The 21,498-nt window shown below is 46.1% G+C and overlaps 1 protein-coding gene and 1 pseudogene across 1 annotated transcript in view; one reads left to right on the top strand and one right to left on the bottom strand.

The window, feature by feature from the left end:
• Positions 1-318: 318 nt before the first annotated feature.
• Positions 319-1,859, bottom strand: LOC102833462 (annotated as a pseudogene).
• A 9,980-nt stretch (positions 1,860-11,839) lies between these two features.
• The window catches only part of PVR (poliovirus receptor), a 26,725-nt gene continuing 17,066 nt past the window's right edge, over positions 11,840-21,498 (top strand). Inside the window, exon 1 of the mRNA XM_006871485.1 lies at positions 11,840-12,068. Coding sequence (XP_006871547.1) covers positions 11,840-12,068 — 229 coding nt within the window. The remainder of the gene's footprint in view (positions 12,069-21,498) is intronic.

Here is a 21,498-nt window from a genome sequence, read left to right as displayed (position 1 = left end):
ATATGTACATTTTCCAGTTCTAAAAGATAAGGTCTCTTCCTCTCAAAACAAGAAGAAAAGCAGAGAGAGAGAGAAAAAAGAGAGCTTTACTTTTTTTCTGGCATATTTAAAAGGTAAGTAAGACCTTACAGGTCAGGAAATCTGAGGTTTCTGAATGTAAGTAGAATGATCTTTTCTTTTTTAAAAAAATAACTTTTATATAGCATGTTCACACAAGGTAAAAGGTGACAATGTGTCTGCTATAGTAGTTTAGAGGACTGGAGAATTGATGGGATGTTTAAAAGTTGTTGTTTGTTAGGTGAGTAGCTATCAGGTGGTTCAGCACATATAATCATATCCAAAATATGCCTGATGAAGGTAGACACCTAACACTACTCTTAGCTCCAGGAATGAGTATCTTCCATCTCCACTGGAATCAAACACTCTCATGTTCTTTGGTTCTCACACAGCAGAACCTAGAGAGTTCCTGATTTCCTGGTAGGTCAGCTTCCCATCCATGCCCCGGCCAGTCTTTTGGAATAAATCCTGAAGATCTTCAATGCTTGAAATTCCTGGTGGGAGATAGATCTTAGTTGGATAGCTTTCTCAATTTGGTCTCCAAGAAATGATGAAAATTTTGGCAATGCTGACAGTTCTGACGTAAAACTCTGTACTTGCTGTTTATTGGCGGTCTCTGGGGGCCGGTTGCTCTCAGGTTTGTTTGTGAGAGCACTGATCAGCTACACTTTTTCTCTTAGCTTGTAGACCTGAGAATCTGAACTGTCTTCTTCTTTTCAGGTTGGCTACTCTCTATCGTCCATTATGCTGAAGGACAGACAGATTCACTCTCTTTTCTACGTTGCTCATAGCAACCAGATGGCTTTCTATCAAGTTGACTCTGTTGGTAAGATTACTGACTATCTCATTCGTCTGCCTCTGGTACCCCCACTAGGGCACTGTTTACCTCCTCTAAAGAGTTGTAAAGGTACAGGATACCCTGTTTCAAATTCTCACTATGGCTTTTCGTGACACATTTTGACACAACTGAAGGGGATGGAGTGATCTGGTTGCTTAGTGATCTGGTCTCCTTCAAGAAGTGCTGAGTCACATCATTATGCAGTATTTCCGTGGGTTTTTTTTTTCTGTTCATCCACAGTTTTCTGCATTGCCTCCATAGCAAGATGAACAGTTTAAAGTTTTCCCAATGGAAGCTACACTCTTTTGAAGTCCCTCCACAGTGGGGGGCAGGCTAATTTAGTCGGAAGCTGACTTATCATTGGCTCTGAGGTGGTTTACTGCAGAAGTCAAGAGAAAAATCTGCTTGTTCATTTCTGTGATGTTTATCCAGACTTTTCAAACCCAGCTCTCCAGATTCAATTTTTCAAGTTGCTTTTGTTTGCTGAGTAGTTTCTTCATTAAGTTTGGGGATTTCTTGGAATGAGCTTTTCTGTCCATTGTTGGACATTTTTCCTTGAGGGCATCCGGATCTTCCTTGAGAGCAACCTGCATCCATACCAAGCCAACACAAGCCACAACACAGGCCGCGAGGATAATAAAATCACAGAGGGGATAACAGATCTTGCAGCATGGTAAATAGACAAAGCGAGAGCGATTTTCAACTACACTAAATTCCTCCTCTTTTTCGGAGCTGGACTCAGAGTCTGAGTCAGGTGGCTCAGTGCGAAGCAGGCCTTTTTTGGATTTCTTTCTCTGGCTGTCCCCGGCCAGACTGATCAATGCATTGAGTTCTTTGCGATTTTTCATCTTCTTATGTAGAATGCGAGTGGAGCGTCCACTCCTGAGCTGCCAGGTTTGTACCCAACGTCCAATTCTCTGGCTGCCTTGGAGCTGCCTTCCAGGGTGGGCAATTCTGGGCTGGAGCCCCCCCATCCCCAACCACCACCACCAGTCGCTCCCACCCAGAGGTGGGACTGACCAGATCCACTGGGAGCTAGAGATTGTAGTCCAAAGGCAACTGGGACTCGGATGGATTGGGAGAAGTCACATAGACGTAGCCAGGAAGCTGGTGACCCAAATGGATAAGTTAAAAGTTAGTTAAAAGGCTGAAGAGTTCGCACTCAGAGTTTGAGGTGTTAGGGCCCTGGTGACTCTGGCAAGTCACATGCACCGCCCCCAATCCAGCTGCGACTTCTGGCCCCGCCCTGGCTCAGGCCGCGACCGCTTGCTCTTGACGCAGCCAAGGTCAAGGGCTTCAGAGCCAGCCATCACTTGGGCCTTAGCTCACTTCCCCCTTGGCAGTAGCCACCCCGCCTCTTTGTTCTATTTTTACAGGGGACAAAATTGAATTGTCACTTGTTAACTGTAAGTTGCATATCTCTGGGCTTGTTCATCATGAAATTTACCACCCAGAGTGGTAAGATCTGTCCCTCAATAGTGACACCTCAAAGCAGGCTGGGATGGGGTGGGGAGCCCCAGAGGAAACTAGTGCTTGCAGGGGTGACCCAAGTCTGGCTGGGTGACAGTAGTGACCAGAGCCGGGCATGAACTGCCAGATGCGCTTCCTGTGATCTGCAGTATACGTTGTTGTTGGTGCCCTCAAGTCCATTCTGACTCGGAATGATTCTACGGAACAGAGTAGAATTTCCTCCATGGGGTATTCTTTAGGGTTTTATCTGTACAGGGGAGTCCTGGTATGGCACTGCAGGATAATGAACTGGACTGCAAGGTTGGTTTGAACTGCAAGGTTGGTGGTTCAAACTCGCCAGCTACTCCTCAAAAATCTGTATCTATACAGAATCATTACGAGTGGGAACTGATTCGACAAAAAGAATCTTTACAAGAGCACGTTGCCAGGTTTTCTCCCACGGAGCCATTGGGTGGGTTTAAAATGGCAGTCTTTGTTTGTAGCCAAGCGCTTAACCATTGTACCACCAGGACTCCATATATATATATTGTTGTTGTTGTTGTTGTTATGTGCTGTGGAGTCAGTTCCCACTCATAGTGACCCTGTACAGGGTTTCCGAGGCTGTAAATCTTTACGGGAGCAGAACGCCTCATCTTTCTCCCCGGAACTGCTGGTAGTTTCAAACTGTTGACCGAGAGATTCGTAGCCTGATTCGTAACCACTACACTACCAGAGCACTCCTTCCATATATATATGGTATAGGTAAATATATCTGCCTTGGAAGAAGTGCAGCCAGAATGTTCATTAGAACTTAGAAACCAGGATGGTAAGGCTTTGTCTCTCATATTTCAGACATGATCAGGAGGGACCAGTCCCTGGAGAAGGACATCATGCTTGGTAAAGTGGAGGGTCAGCAAAGAGGTGTCCCCCTCAATGAAATGGACTGACACACTGGCGGCAGCAGTGAGCTCAAACTTAACAGCAATTATGAGGATGAGGCAAGACTGGGCGGTGTCTCGTGATTCAACCAACAACCTCCAACATAGGTAGTCAGATGAAGAACAGAGACAAATATGTTCCAAGTTGAAAAACCAAACGTGTTACTGTTAAGTCAATTCTGACTTGGATGACCCGCCACCTAGTATTATTAACAGAACTTCCCCATAGGGTTTCCTAGACTGTCATCTTTGCAGGGGACCGAGTGCCTGTGTTCCAGGAAGACCTGCTGCCTTCGAGTTTATTCCTAGAGCGACCCTGTAAGACAGAGCAGAATTGTCCCCTAAGATTCCCGAGGCTGTTCATCTTTAGGGAAGCAGATTGCCACATTTTTCTCCCACGGAGCAGCTGGCAGGTTCAAACCACATGACCCTTTTAGTTCGCAGCTGAGCACTTAACCACACATCACCACCTCACACACATTCACCCAAAACAATTGTTCTAGAACGGGTGACGAACATCCGGCCCATGGGTGTATAAGGCCTGCAGAATCATTTGGTCTGGCCCTGCCAAGGCAACCGCAGTTCCAGCCATCATGTTTTTGCTAAGTGATGTCGAATGGGTTCCGATTCATAGCGACCCTGTATAGGGTTTCCGAGGAGAGACTGGTGAGTTTGAACCAACCACGGTGTGGTTCAAACCAACTTTGAGGTCAAGTACTTATCTTAAGGCACCACACCAGCCATCATATTGTTGTTGTTGTTGTTAAGTGCCATCGACTCTGTTCCAACCCATAGTGACCCTGTATAAGGTTTCCGAAGAGCAGTGGGTGGATTTGAACCACCAACCTTGTGGTTCAAGCTGATCTTGTGATCCAGCACATTGCCATCACATTGTTGTAATATTGTTAAGTGCCGTCGACTTGGTTCTGACCCATAGTGACTATATGTTGTTGTTAAGTGCTGTCGAGTCAGTTCCGACCCATAGCGACCCTGTACAGGGTTTCCGAGGCTGTAAATCTTTACGGGAGCAGAAAGCCTCATCTTTCTCCCGCGGAGTGGCTGGTAGTTTCAAACTGCTGGCCTTGCGGTTCGCAACACGATTCGTAACCACTACATAGGATTTCTGAGGAGCAGCTGGTGAACTTGAACTGCCAACCTTGAATTTCAAACCGACTTTGCAGTCCAGTGCATTAACCCACAGTGCCACACCAGGACTCTAAAGAACTAGGAGAGGGGAGGGAGCACACAAAACTGGAGAATGTGGGTATCAATCCCACTGCCTCTCCCACGCTCAGCAAGCGCTCTACTACATAAGCTAATTCCCCCACACATTAGGGGAATGTTTGACCAAATATAGCAGGCTAATTAAAAAAAATTTTTTATTGTGAATTGAATGCTAGTTTACATGGGAGAACATCAGCTTTACATTCATTTTATCGTATTTTGTTTCATTGCAATGATCACAATCTCCTCCAAGCATCAACATTGAACAGCATTTGCTTCCATTTTCTCTGTTGTTGTAGTTTATGTATGCTGAAGCACTCAGGAATATACAACCATTCAAACACCCAAAGGGTACACCCTAGCCTGCCCGCTGGCCGCCAGCACAAAGCCCTCTCCCTCCTTGATTCCAGAGTTCTCAAACTGCTCTGTATCTCCATGTCATTTCTCTGTCTCCATCTCTGGCGTTGCTACTTCCCTGGACAGGGTCCTGCACTTCACTCTTCTCCTTGGATGGTAATAGGGTCCTCCGCTCCTGGATTGCAAGATCAACCACTCCCTTCCTTTTATTACAAAATGTCTCCCTTTATATTTGCAACAGTCCTGATAGCAATTATTCACTATTGAACCACAAGAGTCTTATCCGCATCTCTTTTCACCAGCCCCATCTAGACAGGTTGGAAACCACTCAGTGAAGATTCTACCTTCCTTCACGCCCTCTGGATCTAGGCTCTGTCTTGAAAGCTTGTAAACCTGTCACTTCGTACCTTTGTAGCCCCCCCAATTTGGGTAGCCAATGTCTAAATTGCCCATCCCTGTCAATCCTGTGTACCTAGGGGATGGGAATGATCCTTGCTGTAAAGATTCATTCCCTCTTTTGAGCTACTACGTACATAAGTATAGGTCAAATTCATTAAATTGTAGTGGATTACTCTCTTTTTCATCTTATTTCTTCTTCTAGTCGAGTTCTGATCATCCAGCCATTGAAGCTAGGTCAGTGGGTACTATCTGCAAGTATAGGTGTTCTTGTGCATCTCCCCTCACTTTATATCAGCTGGACACTTCACTCTCCACTCTAGTCCTCTGTGGCCGTGTCCCTGTCCCTGGGCCCAGGAGTTCCCGGGTCTCACCATACTGCTGGCCAACCAGGTCTCAATTCAGGTGTAAGGAGCAGGCTAATTTTTAAGTTGATAATTTTGTATGGCCTGCAAATAATGTTACAAATTTTGGCAGAAAAAAGGCTCCCCATATCAGTATTGAACTGCGAACCATAAAGTTGGCAGTTCAAACCCACCAGCTGCTCCTTGGAACCCCTATTTAGGGTCACTATGAGTCGGAACTGACTCAACAGCACTTAAACAACACGCCTGTTCTAAATTCTATCCCACCTCATAGTAACCCTACAGAACAGAGTAGAAACGCCCCACAGGCTTTCTGTGGCTGTAAATCTTTACAGAAGCAGACTGCCTCATCTTTCTCCTGAGGACCCAAGTGTGGGTTTGAACCATTAGCTTCTTGGTTAGCAGTCAAGTTCTTAGCCACTGCACCTTGATAATTCATGCCCAAACCAAAATGTGTTGCCATCAAGTCAATTCAAACTCATAGCAACCCTGTATTTAGTACAGGGTAGAACTGCCCCATGGGGTTTCCATAGCTGTAAATGTATATGGAAGCAGACTCCTACATCTTTCTCTTGTGGAGCAACTGTTGGATTCGAACTGCCAACCTTTTGGTTAACAGCCTAGTGCTTAACCACTGTGTCACCAGGGTTCCCTTTCTAACAGGCAGAGAGCGCTACAAAGGCAAACACAGGAGGTCAGAGATTTGATTCTTTTAGCAGGATTGCAGGGCTTCCGGTTAGGCTGATGTGGAGCAAGGGAAGAGATGATGTTAGAGTTGATTAAGCCAGGCCACAGGAGCTATGTAGGGTGAGGCTCTGATTAATCATCTTTGGGTTGAAGGGGTATATTGTGGGTATGTCTCATTTCTTCCCTCGGCTTCTGTGGGATCTGAACTGGGGAAGAAAGGGGTAGTGCAAACAGCTAACACGATTGGTTGCTTACTGAAAGGAGTCCACCTAGAGGTGCCTCAGAAGAAAGACCTGGCAATCTGCTTCCAAACCCTCAGCAATTGTGACTCTCTGTGTGTGCCTCTCTGTCCCATGTCATTGTTGTTAGGGGCCACCAAGTCAGTTCCAACTCACAGTCGCCCTGTAGAAGGTTTCTGAGGAGTCCTGGTGTGGCACTGTGGGTTAATGTGCTGGACTGCAAAGTCCCTTTGAACCTCAAGGTCGATGGCTCAAGCTCACCAGTCGCTCCTTGGAAACCCTATACAGGGTCATTATGAGTTGGAACCGACTCAATGGCACTTAACAACAACAACAAATCCCTATGGAAACAGAAAGCCTCATCTTTATACCAAGGAGCGGCTGGTGGGCTTGAACCACCAACCTTGCGGTTAGCAGTCCAGTGTTACTGCACCACGAGTGTTCCCTCTGTCACATGTTGTTGTTGTGATGTGTGGTGGTGTCAGGAACCGATCCATAGCGACCCTGCACAGGGTTTCTGAGGCTGTAAATCTTCACGGGAGCCGAAAGCCTCATCTTTCTCCCATAGAACAGCTGGTAGTTTTGAACTGATGACTGTCAGATTAGCAGCCCGATTTGTAACCACATACATACCTAGAAATAAATTGGGGGCAGGGGCGCAAAGGGCACATACAGTGGTGGTTTTTAAAGGTATTCTGGATTGAATTATGCTTATGTCCCCGCCCCCCCCAAATATGTTGAAATCCTACCCCTGTACCTGAAAAAAGGAACCCTGGTGGCCCAGTGCATTAAACGATGGATTGTTAAGGACAAAGCCGGCTGGCAGTTTGAGTTCATCAGCTGCTCCTCTAAGGAAAGATGAGGCAGTCTGCTCCCAGAAAGATTTACAATCTCAGAAACCTCATGAGCACTTTCAATCTGTCCTGAAAGTCAGAATTAACTCAATGGCAGTGGTTTTTTTGGCTATGACACCTGCAAAAGGTCCCTGGGTGACAGTTTGCACTTGACTTGGCACTGTGGGTTAATGTACTGGATCGCAAAGTCAGTTTGAACCACAAGGTCAATGGTTCAAGCTCGCCAGCTGCTCCTCGGAAACCCTATACAGGGTCGCTATGGGTCAGAACTGACTCGACGGCCCTCAGCAACAAAAGCAACAACAAACTGAAAGTTTGTCAGTTTGAACCCATCCAGCTGAACCACGGAAGAAAGGTCAGGTGATCTGTTACAATAAAAATAACAGCGAAGACTATCCTATGAACACAGTTCTACTCTGACATCCATGGGGTCACCATGAGTAAGAGTCGACTCAACAGCAAGTGGGTTTTAGGGTATCTGTGCGTGTTTTGTTTTGTTCTTTAACCACCCACTGAATGGGTGTGGGAATAGGGGCTGGCAGGAGAAGAGACAAGGGGATACTCTCTCTGGAAACCAGGAGCCTGGTGGCGTGGGACAGGCAAATGTTGGTTGACATTTTCAGGATTTTGTTTTCCAGCCCTTTGCTGGTCAGTCTTGGAATATAAATGACAAGAGCGCTGCCCTCCCCAACACCATGGCCTCTTTCTCTGTCCATCCCCAGAGAACACAGCAGGGGTTGTTACAGCTGTTGTTTCACATGAGGAACATGGGATTGAATCATTACAAAGTTCTGGCTGTGCATAAATCCTCTGTGGCTCCCTAGTGCCTCCTACAAGGTAAAGCACATCCCGGAGACACTGATAATCCCTGCCAACCATCATGTCTTTATGATGCTGCCTGATTTTACAGGTGAGAAAAAGGAGGCAAGAGGAACACCGCAGGCTGCTTAAGATCACAAGACTGTGAACTGGGGGAACTGGGGTTTGAACCAAGGGAGTCAGACTCTGGAGCCTCATTCCCAATCTCTGTGTGACAGTGCTCACTCACTCTCTGTCTTGCTCACTCTCTCTCTCTGTGCCTCCCTCCCTCTCTTTCTGCTCATCTCACGTCTCCTATGCATGAGATGATTTGGGACTTGGAGTCTGAAATGTTACAAGCGTTTCAGTGGTTACTAGAGGCAACCCTGAGTGAGAACCACTGCTACATGAGAGAAGTGAGCATTTACAACGCATCAGACCAGGGCTGATCTCCTCAGATTGCATCATGGGGGTTCCTATTTCTTAACTACCCAACCAAATTGTTGAGATTTATGTCTCTAGGCTAAATCTTATAAAGATTAACTTCTTTATGTTTTTTCATAGTATGCAAGGTCAATTTCAAGGTTGTTAGCATTCTTCATACACTCCACAAATTCAGAAAATTTCTAAATAACTTTCTAATAATTACAGGTCTTGCTGTAGAATAAGCACTGGACTGCTAACTACAAGGTTGGCAGTTCAAACCCACTGGCTGCTCCAAGGAAGAAAGATGAGGCTTTTAGCTCCTGTAAAGATTTACAGCCTCAGAAACCCTATACAGAGTTGAGATGAGTCAGAACCAACTCAATGACAGTGATCTTTTGTGTGGTTTGCATGTATTTAAGTATAATCATGACTTACATCTGTGATTTGGGAGTGTTACGGAAACCATACAGAGCACGCAGCCCTAAAAGCAGGAGTCCTGGGGGTTCCTGAAAGGAGAGGGAAGGTCAGAGGCAGATGGCGTACTTCCCAGGAGGAACAGAATGAAAGCCACAGGTTCCCCATTTGGAAATAACTCAAAAGTCCAGAATGAGCGTGTCAGAAAGTGATTTCTGGAAATTCCCAAGAAACCAGGTTCGGAGTTTCCATTCAGAAGTTGAATCATGCGCGTCCAGAGAGAAGGATGCTCAAGTCAGAACCATCGACCTGTTCATGGTCATGTGCCATGAGTGGAAATCGGGTTTGGATCAGAGTGAATAACCAGGGACTAACCTCTCCCAATGGGCTCTGTTGGTTTTCTAGAGCCGCTGTAACAAATAACACAAGCAGATAGGCTTCTGTTGTAGTTGTTGTTGTTAAGTGCTGTCGAGTCGGTTCTGACTCATAGCGACCCTGCACAGGGTTTCCAAGAAGGAGCTGGTGGGTTTGAACACCAACTTTGTGGTTCCCAGTCCAGTGCTGATCAGACAGCACCACACAGAAGTCCAGAAAGGTTTATAAGAGCAGTAATAGACCATCTCATGGTTCTGGAAGCTGTATGTCCAAATCAGGATATTGACCATGTTTGAATCCTTCTAAGGGTTCAGAGACAGAATCTGTCCCATGCTCCTCTCCAATTTCTGACAGCTCCAACATACCTGGTCACATGACATCCTGTCTCTGTTGCCATCTGTATCATCTTCTCCTCTTTCATAAGAACACCAGTCGTATAGGATTAGGGCCCACCCTACGTCAGGTGGTCGGTGGGAGAAAGATCTGATTCTGTTCCCATAAAGATTTACAGCCTCGGAAACCCTATGCAGGGTCGCTATGAATCGGGACCGACAGTACACCCCCACGGCCACCACTCCAGTTTGACTTCATGTTAACTAAGATAACACCTTCTAAAACCCCATTTCCAAATAAGGTTACATTCATTAGAACAGGGTTTAGTTTAGAACAGGGTTTATTTGGAGGAAACACTGACCAATTTTCTGCAAAGATACCTTCAAACAGGGGCCAGAGCTGGTGAGCCTTCTGGGAAATGATGTGAAATTGAAGAACACTGTTGTTGTCTTTAAGCGCCTTCAAGAGCCTCTGCATGAGAGCAAACCACTTCCTGGATTTGCACCATCCTCACAATCAATACCTGTTAGGTTTGAGCCCATTGTTGTAGCCATGATGCTAATCCATCTTGTTGGGGGTCTTCCTGTTTTTTTGCTGACCCTCAGCTTTACCAAATATGATGCTGTTGGGGGTCCCTCCCCACCCCTACCCCAGGACTGGTCCTTCTTGACAACATGTCCAAAATATGTGCGACAAAGGCTCTGTTTCTAAAGGAGTATTCTGACTGTCCTTGTTTCAAGATAGAAAGACCATGCAGCTCTCTTGGTCTCTATCTTCGTGTCTCTAATTCTCTGTCATTCTCCTCCCTGTTTCTTTGTGCCCAACTCCCTTCTCTTCTCTTCCCATCTCCCAGTCTCTACCTCTGAGTATGTGTCCCCAGCATTTCTCTCCTCTTTCTGTCTCTACTTTGTCTCTGTTTCCTTCTCTGCCTCTCCTGGTGTCTACCTCTCCCTTACTCCTTGCTTCTCTCCCTCTCTCCCTGCTCCTCTGAGGCCCTTGAATTCCTCCTTCCTGTCTTCCAACCACCCTTCTACTCAGTCCTCCTCTTCTCTGCAGACCACCTGTCTCCATTCACGAAGATGTACCCATGGTTCCCAACCTACACACTTGATAGCTGGAGTGTTTACAATCACTGACTTCTCTCCGGACCAAACCAGCTAGGTCTAATTACCAAGAGAAGACATGTAAGTGGTCCATCTTGGAACAGAGGATAATCCATCAGTCTGGTTGCAGTCAAGGCCTCTGGGAACAAACATAACCTCAGAGGTTTACATCTGTGGGAAGGATAAGGTTCTCACAGATGGGTCTGGGATGGGGTGAGCACCCCAGAAGCTGTAGGTCAGCCCTGCCCCCTTTTTAGGAAGGCATTCTTGGGCCTGACTGGACATCCTCCACTATCTTCTGCCCAAATGCTCTTAACATTAGACATGAACGGAAGTCAAAGGGTGCTTCAGGACTGGTCTTAGTTATTCAGTGCCGCAAGGTTGGATGTTCAAACCCACCAGTACCTTAGAGAGAAAGATAAGGCTGTTTGTTCCCATAAAGAAACCTGTTTGCTCCCAGAACCCCTAAGGGGCAGTTCTACTGTATCCTATAGGGTCACTGTGAGTCAGAATGAACCCAACAGCAATGGATGCACTATAATAGAAATACCACGATTGGTTCCAACTCACAGTGACCATGTATAGGGTTTCCAAGGAGCAGCTGGTAGGTTGGAACCACTGACTTTGTGGTTAGCAGTTCAGTGTTTATCCTACAGCACTACACCAGGACTCCAACGGTGCAATGTTGTCGCTGTTGTTAAGTGCTGTTGAGTCGGTTCCAATCCATCGCAGGCAACCCTGTATAGGGTTTCCGAGGCTGTAAATCTTTATGGGAGCAGAAAGCCTCATCTTTCTCCTGTGGAACGGTAGTTTCAAACTGCTGACCTTGAGGTTAGCAGCCCAACTTGTAACCACTCACTTAATATAAATGTTTGTTGCTATGAAAAAAAGCTCCTACGATTGCCTTTGCAACCCAAAGATTTCTGGACCAATCCTGAAAGTCCCCGCCTACAGGCCAACTGGGATCAAGTAGTTGTACAATTCAGATGCCTGATTTCCCCCAGTCCGCCATTGCTAGCGGGCTCCACCCGCCAGGGAATTGTTTCGCTGCCGGCGGAAGCGGTGACGCTCCGCTCGCAGCGCAGAAGAAACGTGTGGAGAGCTGGGGAGCTGAGTGGGAGGAATCCAGCATGGACCCGGCCTCACCCCTAGTGTGGCAGGCGCTGCGGCTGTTGTTAGTGCAGCTGTTGCTGTCCTGCAAGCCCCTGGAAGCCGGTAAGTGTCCACTCACAGGCTTTTTTGCCTTCTGACCCCTTTCTCAAGAGAAGCCCTCGTAGTACAGTGCTTAAAAGGAGTTTTGAACCTCTAATCAAAAGGTCAGCGGTTGAAATCCACCAGTCGCTCTTTGGAAGAAAAATGGAGCGAGCAGTCTGTGGGGCAGTGCCAGTCTGTGCTGGAGGGTCGCCGGGAGGCAGGATGGTCTCCACAGTAACAGGTTTCTCAGGTCCCCAGGGCTGAAAGGGAAGGGTTTCTGAGTTCAGTCGCCAAAAGAGCGGCGGCACCGGCGGCAGTGTTAAGGGGGGGTGTCACGTTACACGGTGTGCAACAGGGGGGTTGGGGGGAAAGTGAGTCATATCCGGGAAACCTCATCCCCCTCCACACCCAAACCCAACGCTCCTGAGATCCCCGACCACTCTAAGTATCAACAGAGGATGGAGGGTTAATGTTGTTGTTAGGTGCCATCGAGTAGGTACTGACCCAAAGCGACCTATGTAGGAAACACTGCCCCATCCTGGACCAACCTCACAGCTGTTGCTAGGCTTGAGTCCATCGATGCTTGCCACCTGGCTAATCCATCTCTTTGGGGGGGTCTTCCTCTTTTTCTCTGACCCTCCACCTTACCAAACATGATAACCTTCTCCAGAGACTTGTCCTTCCTGACAATATGTCTGAATTATGAAAGACGAAGTTAGGCCATCTTGGCCTCCAAGGAGCACTCTGGCTGCACTTCTTCCAAAACGGATCTATTGGTTCTTTTGGCAGCCCATGGCACTTTCAATATTCTTCTCTAACACCATAACTCAAAAGCATCAATTTTTCTGCTATCTTCCTTATTCACTGTCCAGCTTTCACATGCATATGAGGTTATTGAAAATACCATGGCTTGAGTCAGGTGCACCTTAGTCCTCAAGTTGACATCTTTGCTCTTCAAAAAGGGCTTGTGAAAAAAAAAAAAGAGCTTGTGCAGCAGATTTGCCTAATGCAATACGTTGTTTGATTTTTTGACTGCTGCTTTCCTGAGAGTTGGTTGTTGATACAAGAAGAATGAAGTCCTTGACAACTTCAGTGTTTTCTCCATTGATAAGGATGTTGTTTATTGGTCCAGTGGTGAGGATTTTTGTTTTCTTTACATTGAGATGTAATCCGTACTGAAGGCTGTGCTCTTTGATCTTCATCAGTAAATGTTTTAAGTCCTCCTCACTTTCAGCAAGCAAGGTTGTATCATCTGCATATCGCAGGTTGTTAATGAGTCTTCCTCCAATCCTGATGCCACATTTTTCTTCATAGAACCCAGCTTCTCAGATTATTTCCTCAGTATACAGGATGAATAAGTATGGTGAAAGAATACAACCTTGTCGCACACCTTTCTTAATTTTAAACCATTCAGTGTTCCCATGTTGTGTTTGAACAACTGCTTCTTGGTTCAGGTACAGATTCCAAATGAGCACAATTAAGTGTTCTGGAATACTCATAATTCGCAATGTTGTCCATAGTTTATCGTGATCCACACAATTGAAAGCCTTTGTGTAGTCAATAAAGCACAGGTAAACATCTTTCTGATAGTCTCTGCTTTCAGCCAAGATCCATCAGACATCAGCAATGATATCCCTCATTCCACGGCCTCTTCTGAATCCAGCTTGAACCTCTGGAAGTTCTCTGTCAGTGTATGCTTGCAGCTATACCTTTAGCAAAACTTTACTCACATGGGACATCAAAGAGATTGTCTGATGATTTCCACATTCTGTTGGGACACCTCTCTTTGCAATAGGCACAAATTAGGATGTTTAGTAGAGGAGCCCAATTGTTAGGCTCCAAGGGTTGTGCCATGGTCCTTCACTTATTCCTTCATTTATTCATTCATTATAAGTATGCATTCATCCCTCACACTTAGTATGTACCTACTGTGTGCCAGCCAGTGTTCCAAGAGCTGGGGTTACAGCTTAGAAGAAAGATGACCCAAACTTCAAAGCTCAGCGTTTGCTACTTTAATGGCTGTGTGATTTCTGTAACGTAGCCTGTGTCTCTGTTTTGTTTAAATCATTTTCTAGGAAGGCTTTGAGGAGAAACTGAGATTGTCTTGAGAAACTTTCTAGACAGTTTCATATGCACAGGGTATTAGCAATACTGAGACTAATGTCAGTACATGAGAGCACTTACAATACAGAGTGTAGTGGGTGGGGGTGGGTGGGGCAACAGGAATGGGAGTCAGAACCCTTCATCTCAGCATTTCCTAAAAGGTGACTGGGTGAATGGACAATGGGTGCTTCACCAGAAAAGGATATGCCATGGTCTGGAATGTTCCAATTGGGCAGGCCTTTGAGAATCTCAGCTTGGGGCCTAGCCTGAGGATCACACAGGGAGGAGCTGCTTTATGTGTAAACACTAGAATGTTTGCACCTAACAGATTCTGCAGATTCTGAACTCTCACTTGCACTCATGTTATGTTGTTAAGTGTCACCGAGTTGGTTTTGACTCATAGTGAGCCTGTATAAGGTTTCTGAGGCGCGACTGGGAGGTTTGCAGCATAAACCAGGACTCCTAGGGCACTGAAAAATTGGAGGAGGCCACGGGGACCGAAGCAACACTGGACTGGCAGAGTAGGTGCTAAAGAGTGGCTTTTACATGGGAAACTCCCCAAGGGACAGATCACCTCTTCCAATTCCATCCCCCAGGGTGGGGGTTGGTAATTACAAGCCGTGGAGTCGGTTCTGACACATAGTGGGCTGTACAGGGTTTCCGAGGCTGTAAATTTTTACAAGAGCAGAAAGCCTCATCTTTCTCCCGCAGAATAGCTAGTTCAGTAGTTCATATCAGTAGTTTTGAACTTGCTGACCTTGAAGCTAGCAGCCTGACTCATAACCACTATGCTACCAGAGCTCCTTTTCCTCAGTTGTAGCCCTGCCAATGAACAGTTCCTGGCCCCCCTCCAACAAGAGGAAATGAAATAAGAGGAGACTCACTTGCTCAATCACGTATTCATTGGTCATACCTTCTCCCCTCTATCCAGACTGTGACTTTCTTCTCTCCCATGCTCTAAGCACTTCTCTCCCCTACCTCCCAGTCTCCTCTTTCTCATAATAATATCTGTACCTTTCACCTTGTAGAGCACTTTGGTGTTGGGTGGCCTTGACTCAGTTCCAGCTGACAGCGGAACCACCCCACGGTTTCCTAGACTGTAATTTTTATGGGAGCAAATCAGTCAGGCCGTTATTCACAGTTGCTTCTCGGTGAATTTGAACTGCAGGATTAGCAGCCATGCGTTTAGCTCCTTATGTTGTTGGTAAGTGCTGTGGAGCCAGTTCCAACTGATAGGGACCCTGTGTATGGTTTCCAAGGAGCGGCTGGTGGGTTTGAACTGCAGACCTTGCGGTTAGCAGCCCAGTGCTGATCCTACATGCCACACTAGAAGTCCGTATTACACTGCTTACCATAGTCAGCCTGTAGTACACAGCAGAACACTCCACAGGTTCTTGAAGTCCTGATGTGAGACTGTAGGATAAACACGATAGCTAACTGCAAGTTCGGCAGTTCAAACCTACCAGCTGCTCCTCAGAACCCCTATACAGGGTTGCTATGAGCTGGAAACAGCTCCACATCACTTAACAACAGCTTCAGCAAATAGCAGGGGCTTCCTAACGATGCTGTTTATGAAAGTAGAGTGCTAAGCTTTGTCTTCCACAGAGACACTGGGTGAGTTTGTACCGCCAAACGTCAGGCTAGCTGCCAATCAGAAACCTCTTGTGCCAGCCACGCTCCTATGAAGTGATTGTTATTGTTGTTGTTGTTGTCAACTCATAGCAACTCTGTATACAATTTCCAAGGAGTGGCTGGTGGACTTGAACCATCGACCTTCTGGTTCGAAGTCCAGTGCTGATCCTACAGCGCCACCCCAGGACTCCATTAAGTGATTATAACGTCCATTTTTCAGATGAGGAGACTGAGGCTCAGAGGTGTGAAATCACCTGCACAGGGTACACAATTCCTTCCTGCCTTCTCTATAAATCTTATTTTTATTCAATGTGTGAAGCCTAGAGCTGAGGCCCCTGCTATGTGCTGGAGCCCTGAAGAGAGATGTTTCTATATATGCCTATGGGACCCGATGATTAGAGGTCCAGATTGTGACTGCAGAAGACCTAGGTTCAAATCCCACCTCTGCCACTTACCCCCTGTATAACCCGGGACAGAGAGCTCTATGCCTTGGTGGCCCCATCGGTAATGGGAAATGCGGTCCTTTCTTCAGGGAGCTCTGAGGACTGAGAACTGAGAGGTGTGTGACACACTCCAACAACCCCTGGTCCTGGTGACTGTCCTGTGACTGTTCACTGTCTTTAGTCCCAATGTACAGACTCAGAGAAAGAACCAGAGAGGTTAAGCAAGCTGCCTGAGGCTTCACAGCAGAACTTTAAAGGAGCCCTGGTAGCGTAGTGGTTATGAGTCGGACTGCTAACCTCAAGATCAGCAGTTCGAAACTACCCGCTGTTCCACAGGAGAAAGGTGAGGCTTTCTGCTCCCTTAAAGATTTACAGCCTCAGAAACCCTGTACAGGGTCGCTGTGAGTTGGAACCTACTCCTCAGCACACCACCATCACCACCAAAGCTGGTGGGCTATAATTACCATCCTTCTTACACCAGGAACCCCCACAAATAGTTTCCCAACCTTGCCCACTCGAAGTAATAGCAATATTGCTTTAAATTTTTTTCCAGTATAAGTTTCCATTTCTTTTGAAATTGGAACAGTATAGAATAAAGTGGTTTGTGTCTGAAACAACCTTTGTGGAAAAGACAATTGGAGAATCTTTGTTCATGAAAAGAATAAATTCCAGAAGTCTGAGCCAACTGTCCCACCATCCCGGAACAAAGTACAGATGGGAAGGGTATGACCAAAATGGCAAATTTATAGGAAAGTACAAATTTCAAAGTTGCCCCAATGACAGACCCGTGAAAGCAGATTCACATTCATAAAAACAATTATTCACTGCTGTGAGGAAGTGACTTCAGTTCACTTCGGGAAGGTGCTCTTTGGACTTTCTCTGGTTCCTAGGGCCAGGATCACGATTCTGGAGAAGGGGGGATCCACAATGGTGGCAGTTAGGTACCGTCGGGTCAGTTCCAACTCATAGTGACCGTGTGAACAAGAAAATCCTGTCAGGTCCTGCGTTACCTGCACGTGCGTGGTTGTTAGCCGTTTGCACCGATGATTGCTGCCACTGTCCATCTCGCTGGGGATCTTCAGATTCACTGGCCCTCCACTTTACCACGCATGATGTCCTTCTCCTGAGACTGGCCACTGAACAGTAGAGTATGTTCAGAGTATGAGAGACAAGTCTAACCTTCCTTCTAAGGATTCTGGGTGTTGGGCTGTTAAGTGTGGTAATTGAGTAAGTTCCAACTCATAGCAACCCTGTATAGGGTTTCCAAGGACCAGCTGGTGGGTTTGAACTGCCAGCCTTGCAGATAGCAGTCCTGTGCTTATCCTACTGCACCACACCAGAACTCCATTCTGGATGGTTGTTGTTGTTAAGTACCTTCGAGTCGGTTCCAACACACCGTGACCCTGTATAGGGTTTCCCAAGGAGCTCGATGGCACCTAACTACACCTGGTGAACTTGAACTACCAACATTGCGGTTCAAACTGATCTTACGGTCCAGAAAGGTCAGTTTGAAGAGGATGTTATTCACCAGGCTGAGTAAGTGATGAAATTCATTTTGAACTCCTGTACATGGCAGTGAGTTTTTTGCTCTGAAAGATTTACAAATGACACCACCACCACCACCCCGCCTGCCACCCCCACCGTCACAGTGCGGAAGTGGTAAGTAAAGACTTAAGCAGCCCAACACACACAAGAAATCTTTGTTCTTGGGGAGGCTGGAGGGGGAGTTGGGTGGGAGGGGCTCATTAGTCACCCAAGTGGGAGGGGAGAGAGGTAGAGAAGCAGATGGGACACACTGGTAGACATGGGAAGTGGGAAGTCCAGCCAAGGAGCACACTGTGGAAACTGTACCTATTGGAATAGCACATTATCTTAAACAAATTAAAACAATCACCAAAGAGAGAAGCTTATTTAAGGGGGGGGTTGTGGAGAAGTGGAAGGGACAAGAACGTCTGGGGAATTAAAACAATCCCGTGGTTACTGGAAAATAGCTATCTCTTTTAAAAAATTTTTTTGGGGGAAGCGTTTTTAAGGTAATATTTACTTTCCCTTTGGAAAAAGAAATCTTTGCCCTGCCCTAGCTTAAGCAAGTGGAGTTGCCACTGCTTACTTTATCTTGGAGACCTGGTGTGGAGCTGAGCCACAAGGTTAGTGGTTCAAACATACCAGCCATTCCTCAAAAACCCTATACAGGATTACTGTGCGTCAGAACGACTCGAAGGTACTTAACAACAACTTCGTCTCTAGAGAAAACTCCCATAAAGATTTACAGCCTCAGAAACCAAATACCAGGTTGCTGTGAGTCAGAACTGACTTGAGGACACCTAACAAGACAAAATAAAAGTGAAATGCCACCAAGTGTGTTCTGACTCAGGGGTGAGGGACGTCCGGCCTGTGGGCTGAGGGCTGTGAAATCATTTGGTCTGGCCCTGCCAAGATAACTGCAGTTCCAGCCATCACAGTGTTGTTGTTGTTGTTGTTGTTGTTAAGTGCTGTCGAGTCTGTTCCAACTCATATCGACCCTATATAGGGTTGTTGAGGAACAGCTTATGGATTTGAACCACCACTTTGCAGGTTTAATTGGCCTTGTGGGCCAGTATTTATCCTACAGTACCACACCAGGATTCTTGCCATCACACTGTTGTTGTTGTTAAGTGCCATCAAGTGGATAAGTGGGAGGGCCTCCAGAAGACTTGGTTTTCCATGGGTGGGCATCTGTTCCCCTTCCCCTGCCTGCCTGCCTTTATACTTGTGTTTAATTAAACAAGCCCTCAAAAAAATAAAGCAAACATGGAGGGGATTGTAACCATGGCAGTGAAACGATCTACGATAGGATGAATGTAAAGCTGATGTTCTTCCATGTAAACTAGCACATAATTCACATTAAAACATTAAAACAAAAACCTATGGAGCACTTCTATTCTGCAAACCTGGAGTGACCATGAATCTCAACAGACTCCAGGGGAACTAAGAGAACAGCAGCAGTAGTAAGCTAGGAATGCCGTAACAGTCCTAACCCTCCTCATGTTACCTAACTGACTGTGATCTTAGATGGCCTCGGGTAAAGAAGTTCTGGAACCAGGGCAGAAGTTGTACCACATCACTGTTGCTATTAAGCGCCTTCAAGTCAGTTCTGACTCATAGTGACCCTGTATAGGGTTTCCGAGGAGCAACTGTTGGGTTTGAACTACCGCCTTTGAGTTTAGCAGTCCAGTGCTGATCCTACAGTGCTACACCAGGACTCTCACATGAATGCACTTACTGCCACACAACTGACACTTTCAAGTGGTTTATAATCTAAGTTTGTGTTTCTTGGGTTTTCTTGAAAGAGAAGGTAGAGGGCTAGACTCCAGATGTTGTGGTGCGCTCCGTCAGAACCAAATTCTTTCTTTGCACTTGTATTGTCCCCTCATACCACAGCATGTCCTGGTGTGGCGCTTTGACTTAATGCGCCAGACTGCAAAGCCATTTGAACTATAAGGTCGGTGGTTAAGGATCACCAGTTGCTCCTTGGAAACCCTATACAGGGTCGCTATGGGTTGGAACCGACTCAATGGCACTTAACAACAACAACAACCCCACAGCATGTGATTGGAAAAGGAACAGTACCATTCCAGGAAAGGCCTCTGTTCTGTGTTTTCCTTAAATGCGTTTTATCTTCAGAGTAGTTACAAATGACACTGATGATACACTTGCTCTATAATCTGTTTAGGGGTTGTGGCGATACAAATAGATAGATAGATTTATTTATAAATATGTATATAGAGAGTACTGGTGTGGGACTGCAGGTTAATGCGCTGGACCCCAAGGTTGGCTTGAAAGTAGTTCCAGCTCACCAGCCGCTCCTCAGAAACCCTATACAGGGTTGCTATGGGTTAGAACCTCAGAAACCCTATACAGGGTCGCTGTGGGTTAGAACCTCAGAAACCCTATACAGGGTCGCTATGGGTCGGAACCGACTCGACGGCACGTAACAACAACAACATATATCTCTGGTAGCGTAGTGGTTACGAATCGGGCTGCGAACCTTAAGGTCAGCGGTTCGAAACTACCAGCTGCTGCGAACCTTAAGGTCAGCGGTTCGAAACTACCAGCTGCTCCGCGGGAGAAAGATGAGGCTTTCTACTCCCGTAAAGATTTACACCCTCGGAAACCCTATACAGGGTCGCTATGGGTCGGAACCGACTCGATGGCACATAACAACAACAACATATATATATATACATAATATTTGTTGTTATGTGCCGTGGAGTCAGTTCTGACTCATAGTGACCCTGTACAGGGTTTCCAAGGCTGTAAATCTTTACAGGAGCAGAAAGCTTCATCTTTCTTCTGCGGAACAGCTGGTAGTTTCGAACTGCTGACTGTGAGATTAGCAGCCCGATTCGTAACCACTACGCTACTAGAGCTCCATCTATATCTATCTCGATGTGAAATACTAAAGGATTCTTTGGGCAAAAGATTGAATGATACAGAATACATCAAAGAAGATGGATGGAATACACAAATTTACTGTACCAAAAAATAAATGGTGGATGTTCAATCATTTCAAGAGGTAGCATATAATCAAGGGCCAATGGAACTGAAGGGAGAAGTCCAAGGAGCACTGAAGGCATTGGCAAAGAACAAGGCTCACAAATTGAAAACTCAATAAACGGATGCAGCATTGGAGGCCCTCACTCATCTAGGCCAAGAAATTTGGAAGACAGCAACCTGGCCAACTGACTGGAAAAGATCCATATTCATGCCCATTCCAAAGAGAGGTGACTCAGTGGAATGCCATTGCATTAACAGCACATGCAAGTAAAATTTTGCTAAAGATAATTAAAAATGTCTACAACAGTACAGGGAGCTGTCAGAAGTTCAAGGTGGATTCAGATGAGGACATGGAATGAGGGATAACATTGCAGATGTCAGATGGATCTTGGTTAAAAGCAGAGAATACCAGAAAGATGCTTACTTGTGCTTTATGGACTACACAAAGGCTTTTAACTGTGGGAATCATCACAAGATATAGACAACATTGGGAGAGTGAGTATTCTGGAACACTTAATTGTGCTCATGAGGAACCTGTACACAGACCAACAGGCAATCATTAGAACAGAACAAGGAGATACTGAATGGTTTAAAATCAGGAAAGGTGTGCACTAGGGTTGTATTCTTTCACCATACTTAATCAATCTGTATGCTGAGCACACATAATCTGAAAAATTGGATTATATGAAGAAGAACGTGGCATCAGGATTGGAGGAAGACTCATTAACAACCTGTGT

The sequence above is a fragment of the Chrysochloris asiatica genome, unplaced genomic scaffold (assembly GCF_000296735.1).
Source record: "Chrysochloris asiatica unplaced genomic scaffold, ChrAsi1.0 scaffold00168, whole genome shotgun sequence".
Lineage (NCBI taxonomy): Eukaryota > Metazoa > Chordata > Mammalia > Afrosoricida > Chrysochloridae > Chrysochloris > Chrysochloris asiatica.
Note: the sequence above shows the minus strand (reverse complement) of the source record. Positions and strands in the feature narration are given on the sequence as shown.